This window comes from Gallus gallus, chromosome 6, assembly GCF_016699485.2.
Source record: "Gallus gallus isolate bGalGal1 chromosome 6, bGalGal1.mat.broiler.GRCg7b, whole genome shotgun sequence".
Lineage (NCBI taxonomy): Eukaryota > Metazoa > Chordata > Aves > Galliformes > Phasianidae > Gallus > Gallus gallus.
This window is the reverse complement of record NC_052537.1, coordinates 11,756,036-11,770,102: the sequence shown is the minus strand read 5'-3', so window position 1 is coordinate 11,770,102 and position 14,067 is coordinate 11,756,036. Positions and strand designations below refer to the sequence as shown.

General features: G+C 47.6%; 1 protein-coding gene across 23 annotated transcripts in view; it reads right to left on the bottom strand.

The window, feature by feature from the left end:
* The window catches only part of COL13A1 (collagen type XIII alpha 1 chain), a 77,911-nt gene that overhangs the window by 32,559 nt on the left and 31,285 nt on the right, over positions 1–14,067 (bottom strand). For 22 of the 23 annotated variants that reach the window (XM_040703193.2, XM_040703203.2, XM_015278724.4 and 19 more), the window contains 8 exons: positions 13,112–13,162; positions 9,619–9,654; positions 8,122–8,148; positions 7,611–7,637; positions 6,482–6,508; positions 6,343–6,369; positions 6,022–6,048; positions 2,628–2,693 (listed from right to left, as the gene is read on the bottom strand). In XM_040703193.2, coding sequence (XP_040559127.1) covers positions 2,628–2,693; positions 6,022–6,048; positions 6,343–6,369; positions 6,482–6,508; positions 7,611–7,637; positions 8,122–8,148; positions 9,619–9,654; positions 13,112–13,162 — 288 coding nt within the window. Of the gene's footprint in view, positions 1–2,627; positions 2,694–4,157; positions 4,215–6,021; positions 6,049–6,342; positions 6,370–6,481; positions 6,509–7,610; positions 7,638–8,121; positions 8,149–9,618; positions 9,655–13,111; positions 13,163–14,067 lie in introns of all 23 variants that reach the window. The other variant, XM_040703194.2, reaches the window with a different exon arrangement.

Below are 14,067 nucleotides of genomic sequence, written 5' to 3'. Positions count from 1 at the left end.
GCACTTGACAGTCACATGTGAAGCAAAGCCTCTCGTGACCACGCTGGCACTTCCTGGCAAAGCCGCAGAATCTTACCTCAGCCTATTTTTTCCCCCTCTGCTCTATTTGTTGGGCAACACTCCTGCTGTTTTTCCAAGGACCAAAAGTAGAAATGCCACAAAACCGAAAGAAAATAACACGATCATCATGGAATTTCTGGAGCTCACCCAAAGCAGGCCTATGTCGCCAGGCAGAGCCTGTTTCTGTAAGATTTAACAAGCAAGTGCATGCAAAGCCACCTGCCATTTTAAGCTCTCGAAGGAAAGCCATTCCAGCCGGTTCCTCCCCAGGCCCATCAGTAGCCACTCAGTGGCTGTGGCTCATGCCTCAGCAATGCCATCTGGCCCAAAGGACCAGCACTCTGGACCAAGCGGCGCTGCGGAGACAGTGGGTTGGAAGCACCACGCTGAATACCAGACTGCTGATCTATAATTGATGTATCCAGCAAACTCCTACGGCCCCATGGCGCCCACGCTAAGCTGCTGTCTCACGGACTGCCCTGCCCAGATAAAATATCACAACATCCTGCTTCCATCTGAAAAACCCCTCTTCCACAGGAAACTAGAAATCAAACATGGTGATTAATTGTAAATTGATGGGCATGTGGTTGAGTCTCTGTTGCATTTGTCCTCTCAATGCTGCTGCTGGGTAAAGCCAAGGCTGCTGTCACACAGCCTTGTGTGCACAGCAATGCACAAAATCTGTCCCCTGCATGTGTTCCTAACCATGGTGTTGTTTATCCTGGCTGCCCATAGTAAAACAAGGAGATACGGGGACGTCTGTTTTATTTAGAATTCTACATGAAAGAAATAAGATGCAGATTTTGTCCTTTCTGCCATGAGCTCTATTTGGAAGAAAATTTCCAAGGTGTGGGCCAGGCTTATGGGAGGTTCAGTAACTGGGCACATATGCTGTCCCCCAAGCAAAGGACAGGGAGATGGGGAGAGCAGAAGCCCTGCCTCTGCATGGGAGCACCAGTGGGAGCTCACCAAGCCCCATTCATGTTGCCTTTGTTCAGCTGCATCTAGCACAGCACAGTGTAAGCGCATGCCCATCCACTCAGATCCCTAACCACACAAAACGTTATTGCCACGTCATTATGTTCTTATTAATGCATTCAGCATGAAAAGACCCCGCCGATCTAACTGGACTGTAAGTGGATACTGTAAGTTGGAGATCAGGTGTCACAGTCATCAGATGTCAGCCTGTATTTTTAGCTGCTGCATTCTTCAGCTCTTTAAAACTCCATTTAGTCACCCTCGTTGTGCTTCATCAATGCAATGCTCATGGAGCCTCCTAACACAGCCTTTGCTCATCCCAAGCCCATACACAAAGGGCTCCTGCTGATGTACTCAGAGGTAGCAGCAGGGTTTTCTTCCCTCAAGCATTAGCATTTACTTTACAGCCTTGTGTTTTTTCTTAGTATTCAAATATCGAGCTCCTGGAATTGCTTGGTGCTGGCAGATCTGTAGGAGTGGTTTACACTTTGTCTCACTTAGAGAATGAATAAGGCAGCAGCAAAACATCACAGCAGAATTCTCTAGTGAAGCTGGCCTCTGGGGATAGAGGGAATTTGCAGCCCTGGCTGATGACAGGACATGGGGCAGCTATTCAAGTTTCCCACTTCATCCTGGATAGGAACTTCGGCTTTCAAAGCCTTCCCAAGAGGTCAGCCCTTGGCCTGGCTCTTCGGACTGTTACTTTGAAGGCCAACCCGCGCAAGCCGTGGGGCTTTATGCAGTGTGAACGTTGAGCTGATAGGAACTGGGCTGAGAGCGCAGGCTCAAGTGATAACACCAGGATTTCACACAGCACTGGGAAGGCACCTCGTGGCACTGCAGTGCCCTGCTAGCATCTGGCAGTTCAGACAGCAGGGTGACAAAACTCAGCCGCTTCATAGAGGGTGCCCAGCACACTTCAGTGGGGTAATTACAGCGGTTTACTCACACAGGAAAGTCCATCCCAACTGATGGAATGGGGATGCTTCAAGTGGGTTCATTAAAAGCCACATTAACTCTGACTATGGACGCTCTTACTCACTATTCATACTTCCGTAATTCATTTTATGAATTAATTACCAAAATAACTAAACTGAACATGAGTTATGGCCCTGGAAACCAAAATAAATGTGTTTACACAAAGATTTAATACAATTTAATGAAATCATTATAAGAGCTTATTTAAACACGCTTTCCCCAGTGTCTCAGACCAGACCAGCCCTCAGAAATGTTTGCTATTTATTCATCTCAGTTCAACTCCACAGACATTAGCTACATTTCAGCAAGAGGTTTCCAACCTCTTCTGGAGATTGAATATGCAGGACCCGACTCCGTAAAGTAGGAGACTCCCTGTCAACAGTCCTGGCTGCAGTTTCATGGCCCATTTCTTTTAGATTTAAGCACAGGCTCCGCTGTGTTTCTTTTTAGCCACATTATCACATCAAAGATTTCCCCCACTTCAAACAACACCCCTCAGCTCTGCCCCAGCGCCTTGGAAGCCCCTTTGTAGGGAAAGACAGACAGGTAGTAAGCCGACTAATCACAAGCATCAGAACAGGCTTAGAAACAGGCAACAAGGAGAGGTCTACCTGGAAAGTGCGTCTCTTTATGACCGGAGGTGGAGCCAGCCGCACTGAATTGAGGAGAGGCAACAGCTGGAGATCAAACCAGAAGGTCACAGGGCAAAGGAGGCCATTAGGGCATCAAGAGTCAGAGAGCAGCCAGGGGAGAGAACAGAGAAAAGGGGAACAGAGAGATTGCTGTGAAAGTCAATGACCGTGTGCAGCCGCGCGTGGTACAGTTACCTGCCGGCAGACCTCCAAGCTCCTGCGCACTGCTCACGTGGGACTTGCTGTCCACCAGTCCGAGCCAACCAGGGCCTCCAGCACAGAGCTGCTACAGCTTCCTCAGCTCAGACAGAGAGCTCACCCAAGGGATTTCTGACTCAGCTCCACTCCCAGGCAGTGTTTATTGCAAGACACCCCCACACTGGCTCTGCTCTTCAGTTCTCATCATCAGATCTGAGGCAGCTATCAAAAAGCTCATCTTCTCCAAGTTTTTTCCAAGCGTGCTTTCCCATTGTTTTCCTTCTTCCCTTACAAGAAAGTATCCGGGGGCCTCACCCTTCTCCAGGGTGCAGATAGCAGTGTGGCTGGCTGGGGTCAGCAGAGGGCCTCAGGGCCAGCACAAGGGCACCAGCACGGTCCATTTGGGAACATGTACACTGCCAAGGGAGAAGACAAGAACTCGGTGTCTCTGAACCCTGGGCAGGGTACTGCCTTGGTAGCCTGCACTTTGCTTTTTCTCGCTTAACAGTAACAGCAGCTTCCAACTGCTTATAGTCAGGAATGCTGCCCCAGTGCACAAAGCTGACCCGGACACACAGCAATCAAATGCACTAAAGCTCAGGGGCATTTGTTCATCCTCCTGCAGTATCCAGTTTCCACTTGCATACACGCTGCTGTCAGCCTGGCAGTCACCACGGCAGCTCTAGGCCCAGGAATGCTCCTCTGGCCTGATCCGCTTTCCTGTTCCTATCAGTTTTCCATTGAAGCTGTTCTCGATTTACACGGGGAGAAGAGAAAGGAGCATTCTGTGCTCAAGCACAAAAGCCTGTGCCCCTGTGCGCAGCCATTCTCCACGTGAGCTGTGCTCGGATCCCGGAGGTGTGCCTGCAGGTCTCCCACCACAGTGACCGCGCACCCCAGCAGTGCTGCTTAGTCCCTTTAAATGCCACTCCTTGCTCTGGCTGCAAAAGCTAGGACACAGTCTTGTTGCAAAGGGAAGCGGCCATCCAATAGTGCAGCATTGCCACCCTGTGCTCAGGTGGCCGTGTTCAAATATACTGATTCTGAAATATTACACAGCTTACAGGGAAGCAGAGGCAGGATGCTGGAAAAGGTGAAGGGGAAAATGGAGGGAAGCAGTAAGAGTCCCTCCGAAAACAGAGACAAGATCTAACAATGGACTTGGGTGCAAGTAGGATCATTTAGAGAAAGAGCCTGAAGCCTCCTGCAGCCATCCCTGCCCCTCTGGACCCAATGGCAAGAGGAACATGCAGTATTGGATGCCTTGTGCCTTCGCATCAAAACTGGTCTGTCAGACCGTTACCCACAAACCTTCAGCGTAAGGATCTGGTTAGAGCGCAGGGCTGCAAGGGTGGTACTTAGGTACTCCTAGGGGACAGGGAAGACACACAACAGGCGGTCAGTGAGACACATGGTGTTTTTGAGAGCAGACAGAGTGTGGCTGCTCCTCTCTGCCCAGTGCTAAGCCCCTTGTGGCATTCTGGGGCAGCCCCATGCCTGGGACCATCCCTTGCAGAGCCACAGGCCATCCAGAAGGAAAAATAGGAAACTACAACATGAGCCAAGGCATACATCCTAACCTTACATTTCCTTCCTAAGGAAACAAAGACCTAACAAAACTGAAACAACATCTCTGGCTTTTCAGGATGTGGTTTTCACCTCCTTGCACACCCGCTCCCCCCCCCCCCCCCCCCCCCCCAAAAAAAAAAGAAGACAAGTCTTCATCAACCAGTAAAGAAAGAAGAAATTGCAATTCAGTCAAATGTGGGGCACATATACGGCAAGGCTCGTTCTCACTTTGATTTTGGGAGGAAGAGAAGGAACTGCAACTCTTTGGGCTGCCTTACACCACTAGCACCAGCCTTGCAGCCTGTGATCAGACACTCCAGGACAGCCCACCCTAGAGCTGATCTAGTGGCAGCCACTCTTCCCATAAGCAGATCTCCTCCTTGGAAGGACCCAAGCGTTTTTTAAAATGCTGATCCTGCTGCCTCAGTGAGACCAGAGCTACTCCAGGAGAACCAAAGAGGCATCACCAAGGCTTTACTGGGACGTGAGCTTTTAGCACCAACCTCTTCCCTGCTGTCCCAGCCCTGTGGCATCACCCCAGGGTGCCTACAGCCCAGCCCACCAAACTGGTATGCCCTAGCCCCAGCTTGCTCCTGCTGATACACAGCCTGCACCTTTGCTTCCCAGTGTTGCTGCTGCTCCCATCCCTGCTTTTCACCTTGAGCTCTGAGGACAGGCAGGAGCCAAAGATTGTAACAAGAATCCAGGACATCGCTTGGGCAAACATTGTTGTTAGCTTCTTTTTAACATAACGATCTAGTGAGCCGGCTCACCTAAATAAACACAGCTGACCTGCTATTATTGTACCCAGGCTGGCACTTGCCCACAGCTCCCATCTCTCTTGCTGCCAGCTGAGATCGTGCTCCTGCCTCTGCTACGCAGAGCATCCAGGGCCTTGCTCCCCTGGGGACAGGCAGCAGAGCCCAGCTAATTGTCCAGAGGCTCATCAAAAATAAACAGAAAGCCCTTAAGCCTGTCTCCCTGTGCACCCAGATTACAAATTCCAGCCACTTCATATGATGTTGTTCCAATGCATTTCCAGTGGATTTTCAGCACTCCGGTTGTTTTTAGAGCTGGTTAAATCCTGCCCCTGTAATCCCCTCAAACTCCATGATGTACTCTCTCCTCTCTTGGCTGCGGTACACGCTGGCCACGCCAGGACACGGAGGCAAGGGGGGCAACAGCCTGGCTTTCATTAAAAGGCTGCTGCCACCAGTCCTCCTGCGGCAGACTGTGGAAGTGGGACTGAGCTGGTGTTCTCTCTCCTACAGAAACTTCAGGTTTCACTGAGTTTTGGGGTGGAGACACCAACCTTCCCCCCCACCACGCTGCAGCACAGAGGCTCTCCAGAAAGAAACCATGACAGCTTTTAGCTGGGGGTCAGCCCCAGTGGGTAGGAAGAGAGCAAAGAGCCAACATCCTCCTGGAAGTCCTTATCTGCAGCTTTTCTATGAAACACATCAATCAGCCGAGCGCTGCTCTCAGGCCCGGATGACGCATCTTGTTCATGAAACGATCTATATTTCCAACAAAACGCCATTCAAACGAAAGGGGGATTAACATTCAGGAAGGCACAGGACCGACGATAATAACGCTAATGACTTACCCTGTGGGAGTACTCTGCACACTGACCCTGTGAAAGAAAGGGATTAAAAGGAAAGAGTTTAAACCACGAACAGAGAGAACCAAAATAGACATTGGAGGGCAGATCTGCAAGGTGTAAATCACGGTGGCTCTATTGAACTCAGTGAGGTTATGCCAATTTGCACCCGATAAGCAGCCTACCTCCTACCCACTGACCCCACAGCCCTCTGCTTTTTCCTGCATCTCTCAGCCACTCAAAGTCAAACCAAGCAGCACCAGGCCAGGCCACTTCTCTGCTCGTTTTTCTACGTGCAATTTTCAGCATATTGCCCATTAAAATTACCTTTTCTCCTTTTTGTCCTGGGGGTCCCTATAAAAGAGATGAGATTCTTAGAGGCTCTCAGTAAAGGAGAGTACAGTACAGTACATGCAAGAGGAAAGGGATTAGGGGGAGGTACAAGCACAAAAGATGGGGTACTTACGGGTAGTCCCCTGGGACCTGCGGCACCCTTTAAAGAAACACACAGTCGTGAATCCAAGGTGGGTTTACAGTGACAAAAGCTGTCAGTATAAGGAGTAGGTGGAACCTCAGCCTTCACAAACTTTTGTGGAGAACAGTTCCCAAGAGAGCTCTGGGTTCCCTTTGTTTCTCAGGAGGAGTGAAAATGCACACATGTTCTGACTGCACCACGGGGGGGATTTATTAAAAGGAGGGGGAAAAAAACATCAGGAAAACACACCCTCATTGTTCCCTGGACCTCAGCTAACAGCACGTCTCTTCGGCTGACGCACTGGGATCAACCAGCAGAAGCCAGGACTGAAGCCTGAGCTAGGGTTGTGCAACTGAGGGATGGCAGTTCACCCTCTGCCGGGGAGTGGGGATGGGAATCTTCAACATGTGCTTGCCAGAGGGCTACACTGACACTTGGGCTCCAGAAACAGAACTTGCAGAAGAAAACATCCAGCAGTTCATTGAGCAAAACTGACTACAGAGCTGCTACCTTGGCGTGCTCGTGTTTGGGGATTTCACCATCCGAGAAGTTGAGAGAAACAAGATCACGCTTGGGTTCCCATGAAGAATAACCCAAGTTTACCATTCTCAAATGAAAGCATTTTGGTATGATGCACAAATGAAACAGAGCTTCAAGTGGGGAAAGAAAAGCATTCAAAACAAAAAATACGCTTTTTTCTTTTCTTTTCTTTTTTCTTTTCTTTTTTTTTTTTTTTTTTTGCTGTTAGATAAGTTGAAAGCCACCAGATGGGTTTTCAGAAAACTTTCCATCAACTTTTACTTCTGCTATGAGGCCAACCACGAAAAATGTCAGCTCCCAGAGTATATTTAAAGAACATAATTGCTAACTGTGAGGAAAACTTATCCCACACATAACTACAGAGCTGCTGCTGTGACATGATGAATCTGATAGCCAGAATGTAAAGATTACAGGCGTGCATCTCTGCACTGCAATGAAGTTACAGAATTAGGTACATAGCTAGACCATTAGCTTAAACTAGGACCACTAGTCTGCCTGCAAGCTCATTTCCAGCTGAGAGGCAATGCCACTTCAAACCAATCCATCAACCACAAGCATATATAATTTTTGTTGTAGTTACCATCTCCCCCTTCTGTCCAGGATGACCCTGAAAAAGAAAGAAAATATCCCTCAGCTTCAGCCACTACAACCTCTAGAAGATGTTAGCTTTACCTACTTACCCCTTGCTTTGGGAGGTACTCACAGCCACTATTATTTCTCAAGGGAGATGCAACGCCACACGTGTGGAGCTTTGCTCACATAGCTAACATGACATTGCTCCCCAACACCCAGAACACTGAGCTTTTCCTTGCAGCAGGCTGGCTGCTGCCCTTGTGAGGTGCTGGTTCATAGGTTTGCCTGGAAAGGAAGCAGCCACACTCTCTCCCTAATCTCTTGACACCTGTATCTCCCCTAAGGCATTTGTGGCATCGTCCTGCCTGCCAAACTTCTGATTTTCATTTAATCCATGCATGCACATGACACTGCAAAATAATCCTCTTAAGAACATACTCTGTAGCATGCAGGCTGGTAGGAGAGTGGGACCTAGCAGGTGGCAGGGTACAAAGCCTTGAGAGAGGTTGTTTGCTTACCGGTTTGCCATCCAAGCCAATAGGACCCTGAAAGAAAAGAAACAAAACAAAAAAAAAGTGAGAAAAGATGAGAAATGCTTTCACCTGGGCATCTGTCCACCTGCCCCAGCAAAAACTACGTGCCACAGGACCGCACAGCTGGGTACCACATACGCTTCCTGACTGCTTCTGCTGGGACCTTCTCACTGTCAGTGCATTTCAGCAGCAAAGCTGGACACAAGAAGGGGACGCAGGACAGATTATTCATTGGCAGTTTGCAGGAAAAAAAAACCCTCAGCATTCCAAATTTTGCAGTGTCTCATCAATTAATTGAAAATCAGCACAGTTATCTGGAGATTCAGATTTTAAAAGGCACCCACCATTGGGAAAACAGGAATTGCTGTGAATGATAGTACAATAAAAGTGTCCCAGGGAAGAAGTGACATAGAGCTCAGCAGCGTTTTGAAGGTACGATGTGATGAAAAACAGGCCCCGTGGAGCACCGTCCCACTCGACACTTTCTCATGAGCAGGGCTGGTTTGTTCTCTGCTGCTCCAAAAGCCAAAGACCACAAGGACCAGAGGAGATCTGCTTCTCCTCAGCCTCAGGGCAGCTCACAGCCCCCCTTCTCATGAAGGGCAGAGCTGCAGAGCCTGGTCGGACGGCTCAGAGGCTGCCAATTCCTCCTGTTTTCCAGGCAAGAGCCTCCTCCGAAGACCTGCTCTGGTACATTGCACATCCTGGAGCAGCAGCTGAGCTGCTTGGTGAGAGCCAGGGCGCCAGGGCTGTTCGCATGTGCCTTAGGCTTCCTAGCTGTCCAGAAGTGCATAAGAATAAATAGCAACTGTTTGAGTTTTCCAGCAGCCTTGATGCTCCACAGAGCGTTGTCAGCAACTGTAAAACTGAAATGAAATGTGCTTCGTCCTCTTCTAGGCTTGTTTCTCATTCCCTTACCCATCTGTAACTTCACACTGGAGAAGAATCCCCCCCTTCTCGTGCTTTTTGTCCTTTCCCTTTGGCATGACCATGGTGTTCAACCCAGTTCCCATCTGAACTGTATCACACAGGGCCCTGTTTAGATTAGAGATGCTCATTGCTACTGCAGAATCACCTAAAAGCTCAACTAAGGTTGGAATTTCACCTACCTGAGGGTTATTTTCTTTGTTTGGGGAGCATTTTCTCAGGATGGTTCGCTTTTACTAAACAGATCAGGCTTCAGCTATGTTGTTTTAACACTTACGTTTTTCGCTTTTTTAAATTAATTTCCTTTTGGCATACTATGGTTTGTTTTTTTTTTGTTTTTTTTTTCCCCTAAGCATCACTTAAAATTAAAAAAAAAAAAAAAGAGAGAGAGAAAGAAAAACAGGAGAAGAAAGCAAATGAAGAAAAAATTACTTTTTCCAGGAGTATCAGATCAGATCCTTGGCATCAGACAGATGATAAGGTACAGCAAGCATTAATAACACTTCTTAGTAATACCACACACACATACCTCATCAATCTAGCAGTTACACTTACCGGGAATCCAGGAAAACCTCTTGTTCCAGGCTGTCCCTAGAAAGGATGAAACAGAGACAGCAGTTTAAAGGAACTGAAGGGGATTCCGATGGACCCTAAGTTCTGTCTATGAAACCTTTTCTCTAGCCTCTGCCCATCTATCCTCTGACTCTCCGAGTAGTTACCCAAGACTTAGTTGCCCTCCAAGGAGAATGCAACTGGGGAAGAAGGGGAAATCTCACATTCCCACTCCAATTTATACAGGGCCAGGAAAATGCTGGAGCAGGTCCAGTTTGGACTACAAGCAGTTTCCTTGAAGTTTCTCCATTAATTAAATGGGTATCCCTAGCCTATACATGAGCCTTTTGGAGTATGTTCCAGAGGCTGAGCTCATTTTATGGCAATTCTTGCTGCCATAAACCGGAGGCGTTTAATGCAGGATGCTGCTCTGTGCAAGACAAACTTTGCAGGTCACTGGTTTCTAAATACAGCCATTCCTCTTCTCCTCCCTCCCCTGTGTCATGTCCCAGTGCATTCATTTTCCTCACAAATAATTCTGGAGAAGATATGATTTTTCTCTTTGGCTGCTTTTGCTCATCTAAGAGCTAAGAGAAAAAGGAGTGGCGTTATAAGGAACGTGAGCACCAAGTCCTTTACCCCTGCCTTTTCCTGGTTAGCCAGGGCTGGCTACCATTTTAAGAACAGTGATAATGAACACATTGGCTTGCAATGTATTTAATAACTTCTTTGTTACTCGCTAAAAAACACTGGGGTGGGTGAGAGGTGGGGGCGGAAAGAAAAAAGAAAAAGAGGTTCTTTGCATAATTCTTCTGTTTCTGGAGTTTATGACATCCCAACACACAGGTACCCTAGGTCTTTGAGCATCTAGTGTTTTTTGTCTCCTAGGAAAGATCTAAGTAAGGGAAAGAGTCTAGTTTTTCAACTTAACCAGAGCAATCCAAAGGAAGGGGAAGAACGGTAGAGGTTGGCCCGGTTGCAGGGTGCTGAGGTTTGCCATAACAAATCAGTGCTGTCCCCTTGGAAGAGAACTCATAGCCACATCAGCAGGAGAGGTAAGACCTTCAGGTTGCATCTCTTCCAGACTCCTTGCCCTGCAGAGAGGCTCAGTCAGGATTCGGTCCTTTTGAGGATGGGGATAAATAACCTCTTTGCACAGTTTGAGGGCTGCCCCTACCACAAAGTGCCTGGACTTGCACCAAACAGTTGTTTCTATACACAGCACTAGCAGGACCTGATTACGTTTGCATTGTTTTCTTAGTTTTGCTAAGTTGAACTTGGTCAACTTTGCTTTGCATTGCAAGATACATATAAAACCACCTGGTCCCATTGGCCTGTGACCAAGAGGGAAGATAGGCTATAAATTAAAGGATTTGTCCACCACTGCTTTCTGAAAAGGCGAAAATCAAGTAGAGCCTAGCCACAATTCATTAATTCTGGCTCCCTGCTGGAAGCCTCCCCAGACAAGAAGTGCTAAAAAAAGAATTAAGGAGAAAATCTGGAAATGGTGCAATTTGGCTTCCTCTCTAGACTGCAGGCTGCTGCCTCTTTCTCCTTGGAGGACGGCAGAGTGATTTGCACGGTATCAGGCCAAAACAACAGTTCAGCAGTGAGTGATTCCAAGAGTCTGTTTTTGTTGGGTAGCTGTTTTTCCTTGTCTTCTTTTTAAGATGTTGATCCTATGAAGTATGTAATCCCGGGAGCTGCCAAATCATGGAGATCATCTGTTTCTGCCACTATCAGCACACTGTCCCTCTCTGGCCAGGAGTTAAGCAGCTCTGAGCAAAAACTTTAACCTTCAAATGAAAATCTGGAAACTATTTCTCATCCCACATCTTCCCAAGTGGCCCCTTGGCTGGGGTTCCTGTGTTTGTCTTCGGTGCTCAGCCATCCTTCTGACCTACCACCAGCTCCCCTGGAAACGGGATCATCTTCACAAAGGCTTTGGGGGTAAAAGCTGGGAGCTGCCCCACTCTTCACACCTCATGGCTCTGACCAAATTAGGCAAAAACTCCTCTTAAAAATCACTTGCCATCTAAGTTCACTGGGGTATTTTTTGAGGTGCAGCATGTTCTGTGCTTTCCCAAATGGCAGCAAAGGCAATGAGGCAAATAAGCAGCATTGAAAGAGACATTCAATCTGTCTTGCAGACTAGGCACATGTCCTTCAGGGAAAGAGCAGTGCCCAGCTAGGTTTGCAGGTCCTACCAGGGGACCACCAGGTTTTCTCTCCTGTTACTGTTCCATACTAGGCTGAGAGCTACAGCTTGAGGGAAACAGAAGAAACGTGCAGCCCTTACCCTCTAAAAACTGCTCGTGGCACTGGGTGGCTTTTCTCAGAGATTAGCATGGAGGAACCCATCAGCCCACTCTCCTCACCTGGCCAAGTGATCGAGAGTGATCTGTTGTGTAACAAACGCTTAAGGAAACTCTTTTGCTTCAGTTCTGTCCCTTCTCAAACTCCAGTGTGCTGCGCAGGTGGGCCTGGGAATCCACAAAGCTGTTACTTATTAGCAACTCTTCTTTTGGAAAGCTAATTGGAAAGCCAGATGTAGCCAAGCATTAGTGCTGCCTAGGTCTCTCTCACTTGACCTCTGCTGTGAAACAAAAGTCGCCACTGGCCCATCCTCTTGGCAGGTCAAGGACAGTGCTCTTCACAGGTTAATCAAAATCGGAAGCGCCCAGAGGGAGGGAGAGAATTAAGTCCCTGGGTCTTTTCTCATGGAAATCCCCAGAGTAGGCTGCACAGGGACGGAGTGAGGAGGACTGGCTGCATCTGCACAAAAGCAGAGGCTTGATGGCTGAACTGCAGAGCAAGAAACATCCAGTGTTTAGGGCACATAAGTGCTCCAGCCCTTAATATTGTGCTGGCCTGTTTTTACAGACCCTACACTTGAAAAAACCTTTGTCTGGCTGACTCCCTGCTTTTACTGGAGTGAGGTGTAAAATCCTCCCTTGCCTTTCTTCCACTCTCCAGTCAGCAAAGGGGTTTTCAAGATTTCAGTAACTACACTGGTAAAGAGTTTCCAAGGCTTTGGGTACTGACAGGGACCTCTGGACAACTCTGATCTATCCATCTTTGTGAGTTCCATAGCCACCAGCTTAGCTCTGATCCTACTCTTCTGCAAAATCAGGGGTTTTGTCCTTTGCCAATGAAACCAAAGGCTGAGATCAGCCAGGCAAATAGCACATTCTCCTCAAAAACAGGAGTGGTCCTGTTGCAAGAAGGAAATGTGTTTTTTAACTTTCAAATACAGGACTACAGTTTCCTCGCAAGGCGAGGCTTCTTCGTCTGTTCTGAAGTATGAGCTGTAATTTCATTATATATAGTATGTAATAGCGGTATAAAATCAAGCCTGGCTCAGCATGGGAACCACATTATACAGGGGTTTTGCTCTCTCCAGATGATGCTGTCTTGCTGCCTCTCCTAAATGTTTGTTTCCCTGTAACTTGCCCACATCCTGAATCAGTCAAAAATAGAGAGGAAAGCCACTCACGGGTGGACCACGGGGCCCAATGATAGACATGCCTGCTTCTCCTGGAGCACCCTGCAGAGAGACGGGGAAAGGAAAAGGGGTGAGAAAAGGTGAAAATAAAAAGAAAATGACATTCCCATCAAGACTGATGTTTAATGAGGGTGCTCGAGGTATAAGAATGTCAGGCCTCATGCGGCAGCTGCCATTCTGGCCTCCCCCAGCTCACTCTGGGAGATGTCATTTGGGACTATCCGTACATGACAAAAATAAAAAATTAAAAAAAAAAAAAAAAAGGAAGCTGTGCAGCAAGTAAAACTATAAATGTGTAAAACACTTGTTGGCAAGACACAGGCTCTGCCCCCTTGCAAGTATGAAAGACTGCCTGAAACCCCTATTGTTGCCAGAATATGTCTGGTCAAATTTCAGCTCGAGAGATTATTAATGTTTTTCTGTAATTTCCATTGCTAATGCTCACCCTCAGTCCCTGTTCCCAGCCCATCCACAGTTTGGAACTTTGTAAACACTTTCCATGTTCCTCCCCAGGCACAGCTACGTTTTAGTGACTGCTTTCTGCCCATCCTGTATATTCTTTGTAAAGCAACCTGTCTTCTGCAAACAAACAAAATGTGTGGAGAAAAATAATCTAAGAAAACCCCACAGGTTCTGAATATTCTCCAGTGACCATTTATAGGAACATCCTTTGTAAGCAGTATGGAAACACTGGCTGCAGAGCTCCATACCAAAGACCACGTTCTCTCTTACAGAGTGAGGAAAAATGGAAGGTGATTACATAAACTGGCCATGTTTTATGGCTGCAAAGCTAGCTGTTCTATGAATAGGTCAATTGAGACTTAATGACCGGGCAGGAATGCAAAAGTTTAGGTCTAAATTAAATAACTCCAGGTTGAAGCAGCTTGACATGCTGCACAGTATAAAGTGTGTGTTCAGGGTGGAGAAGGGGGAATACAGAAAATAAA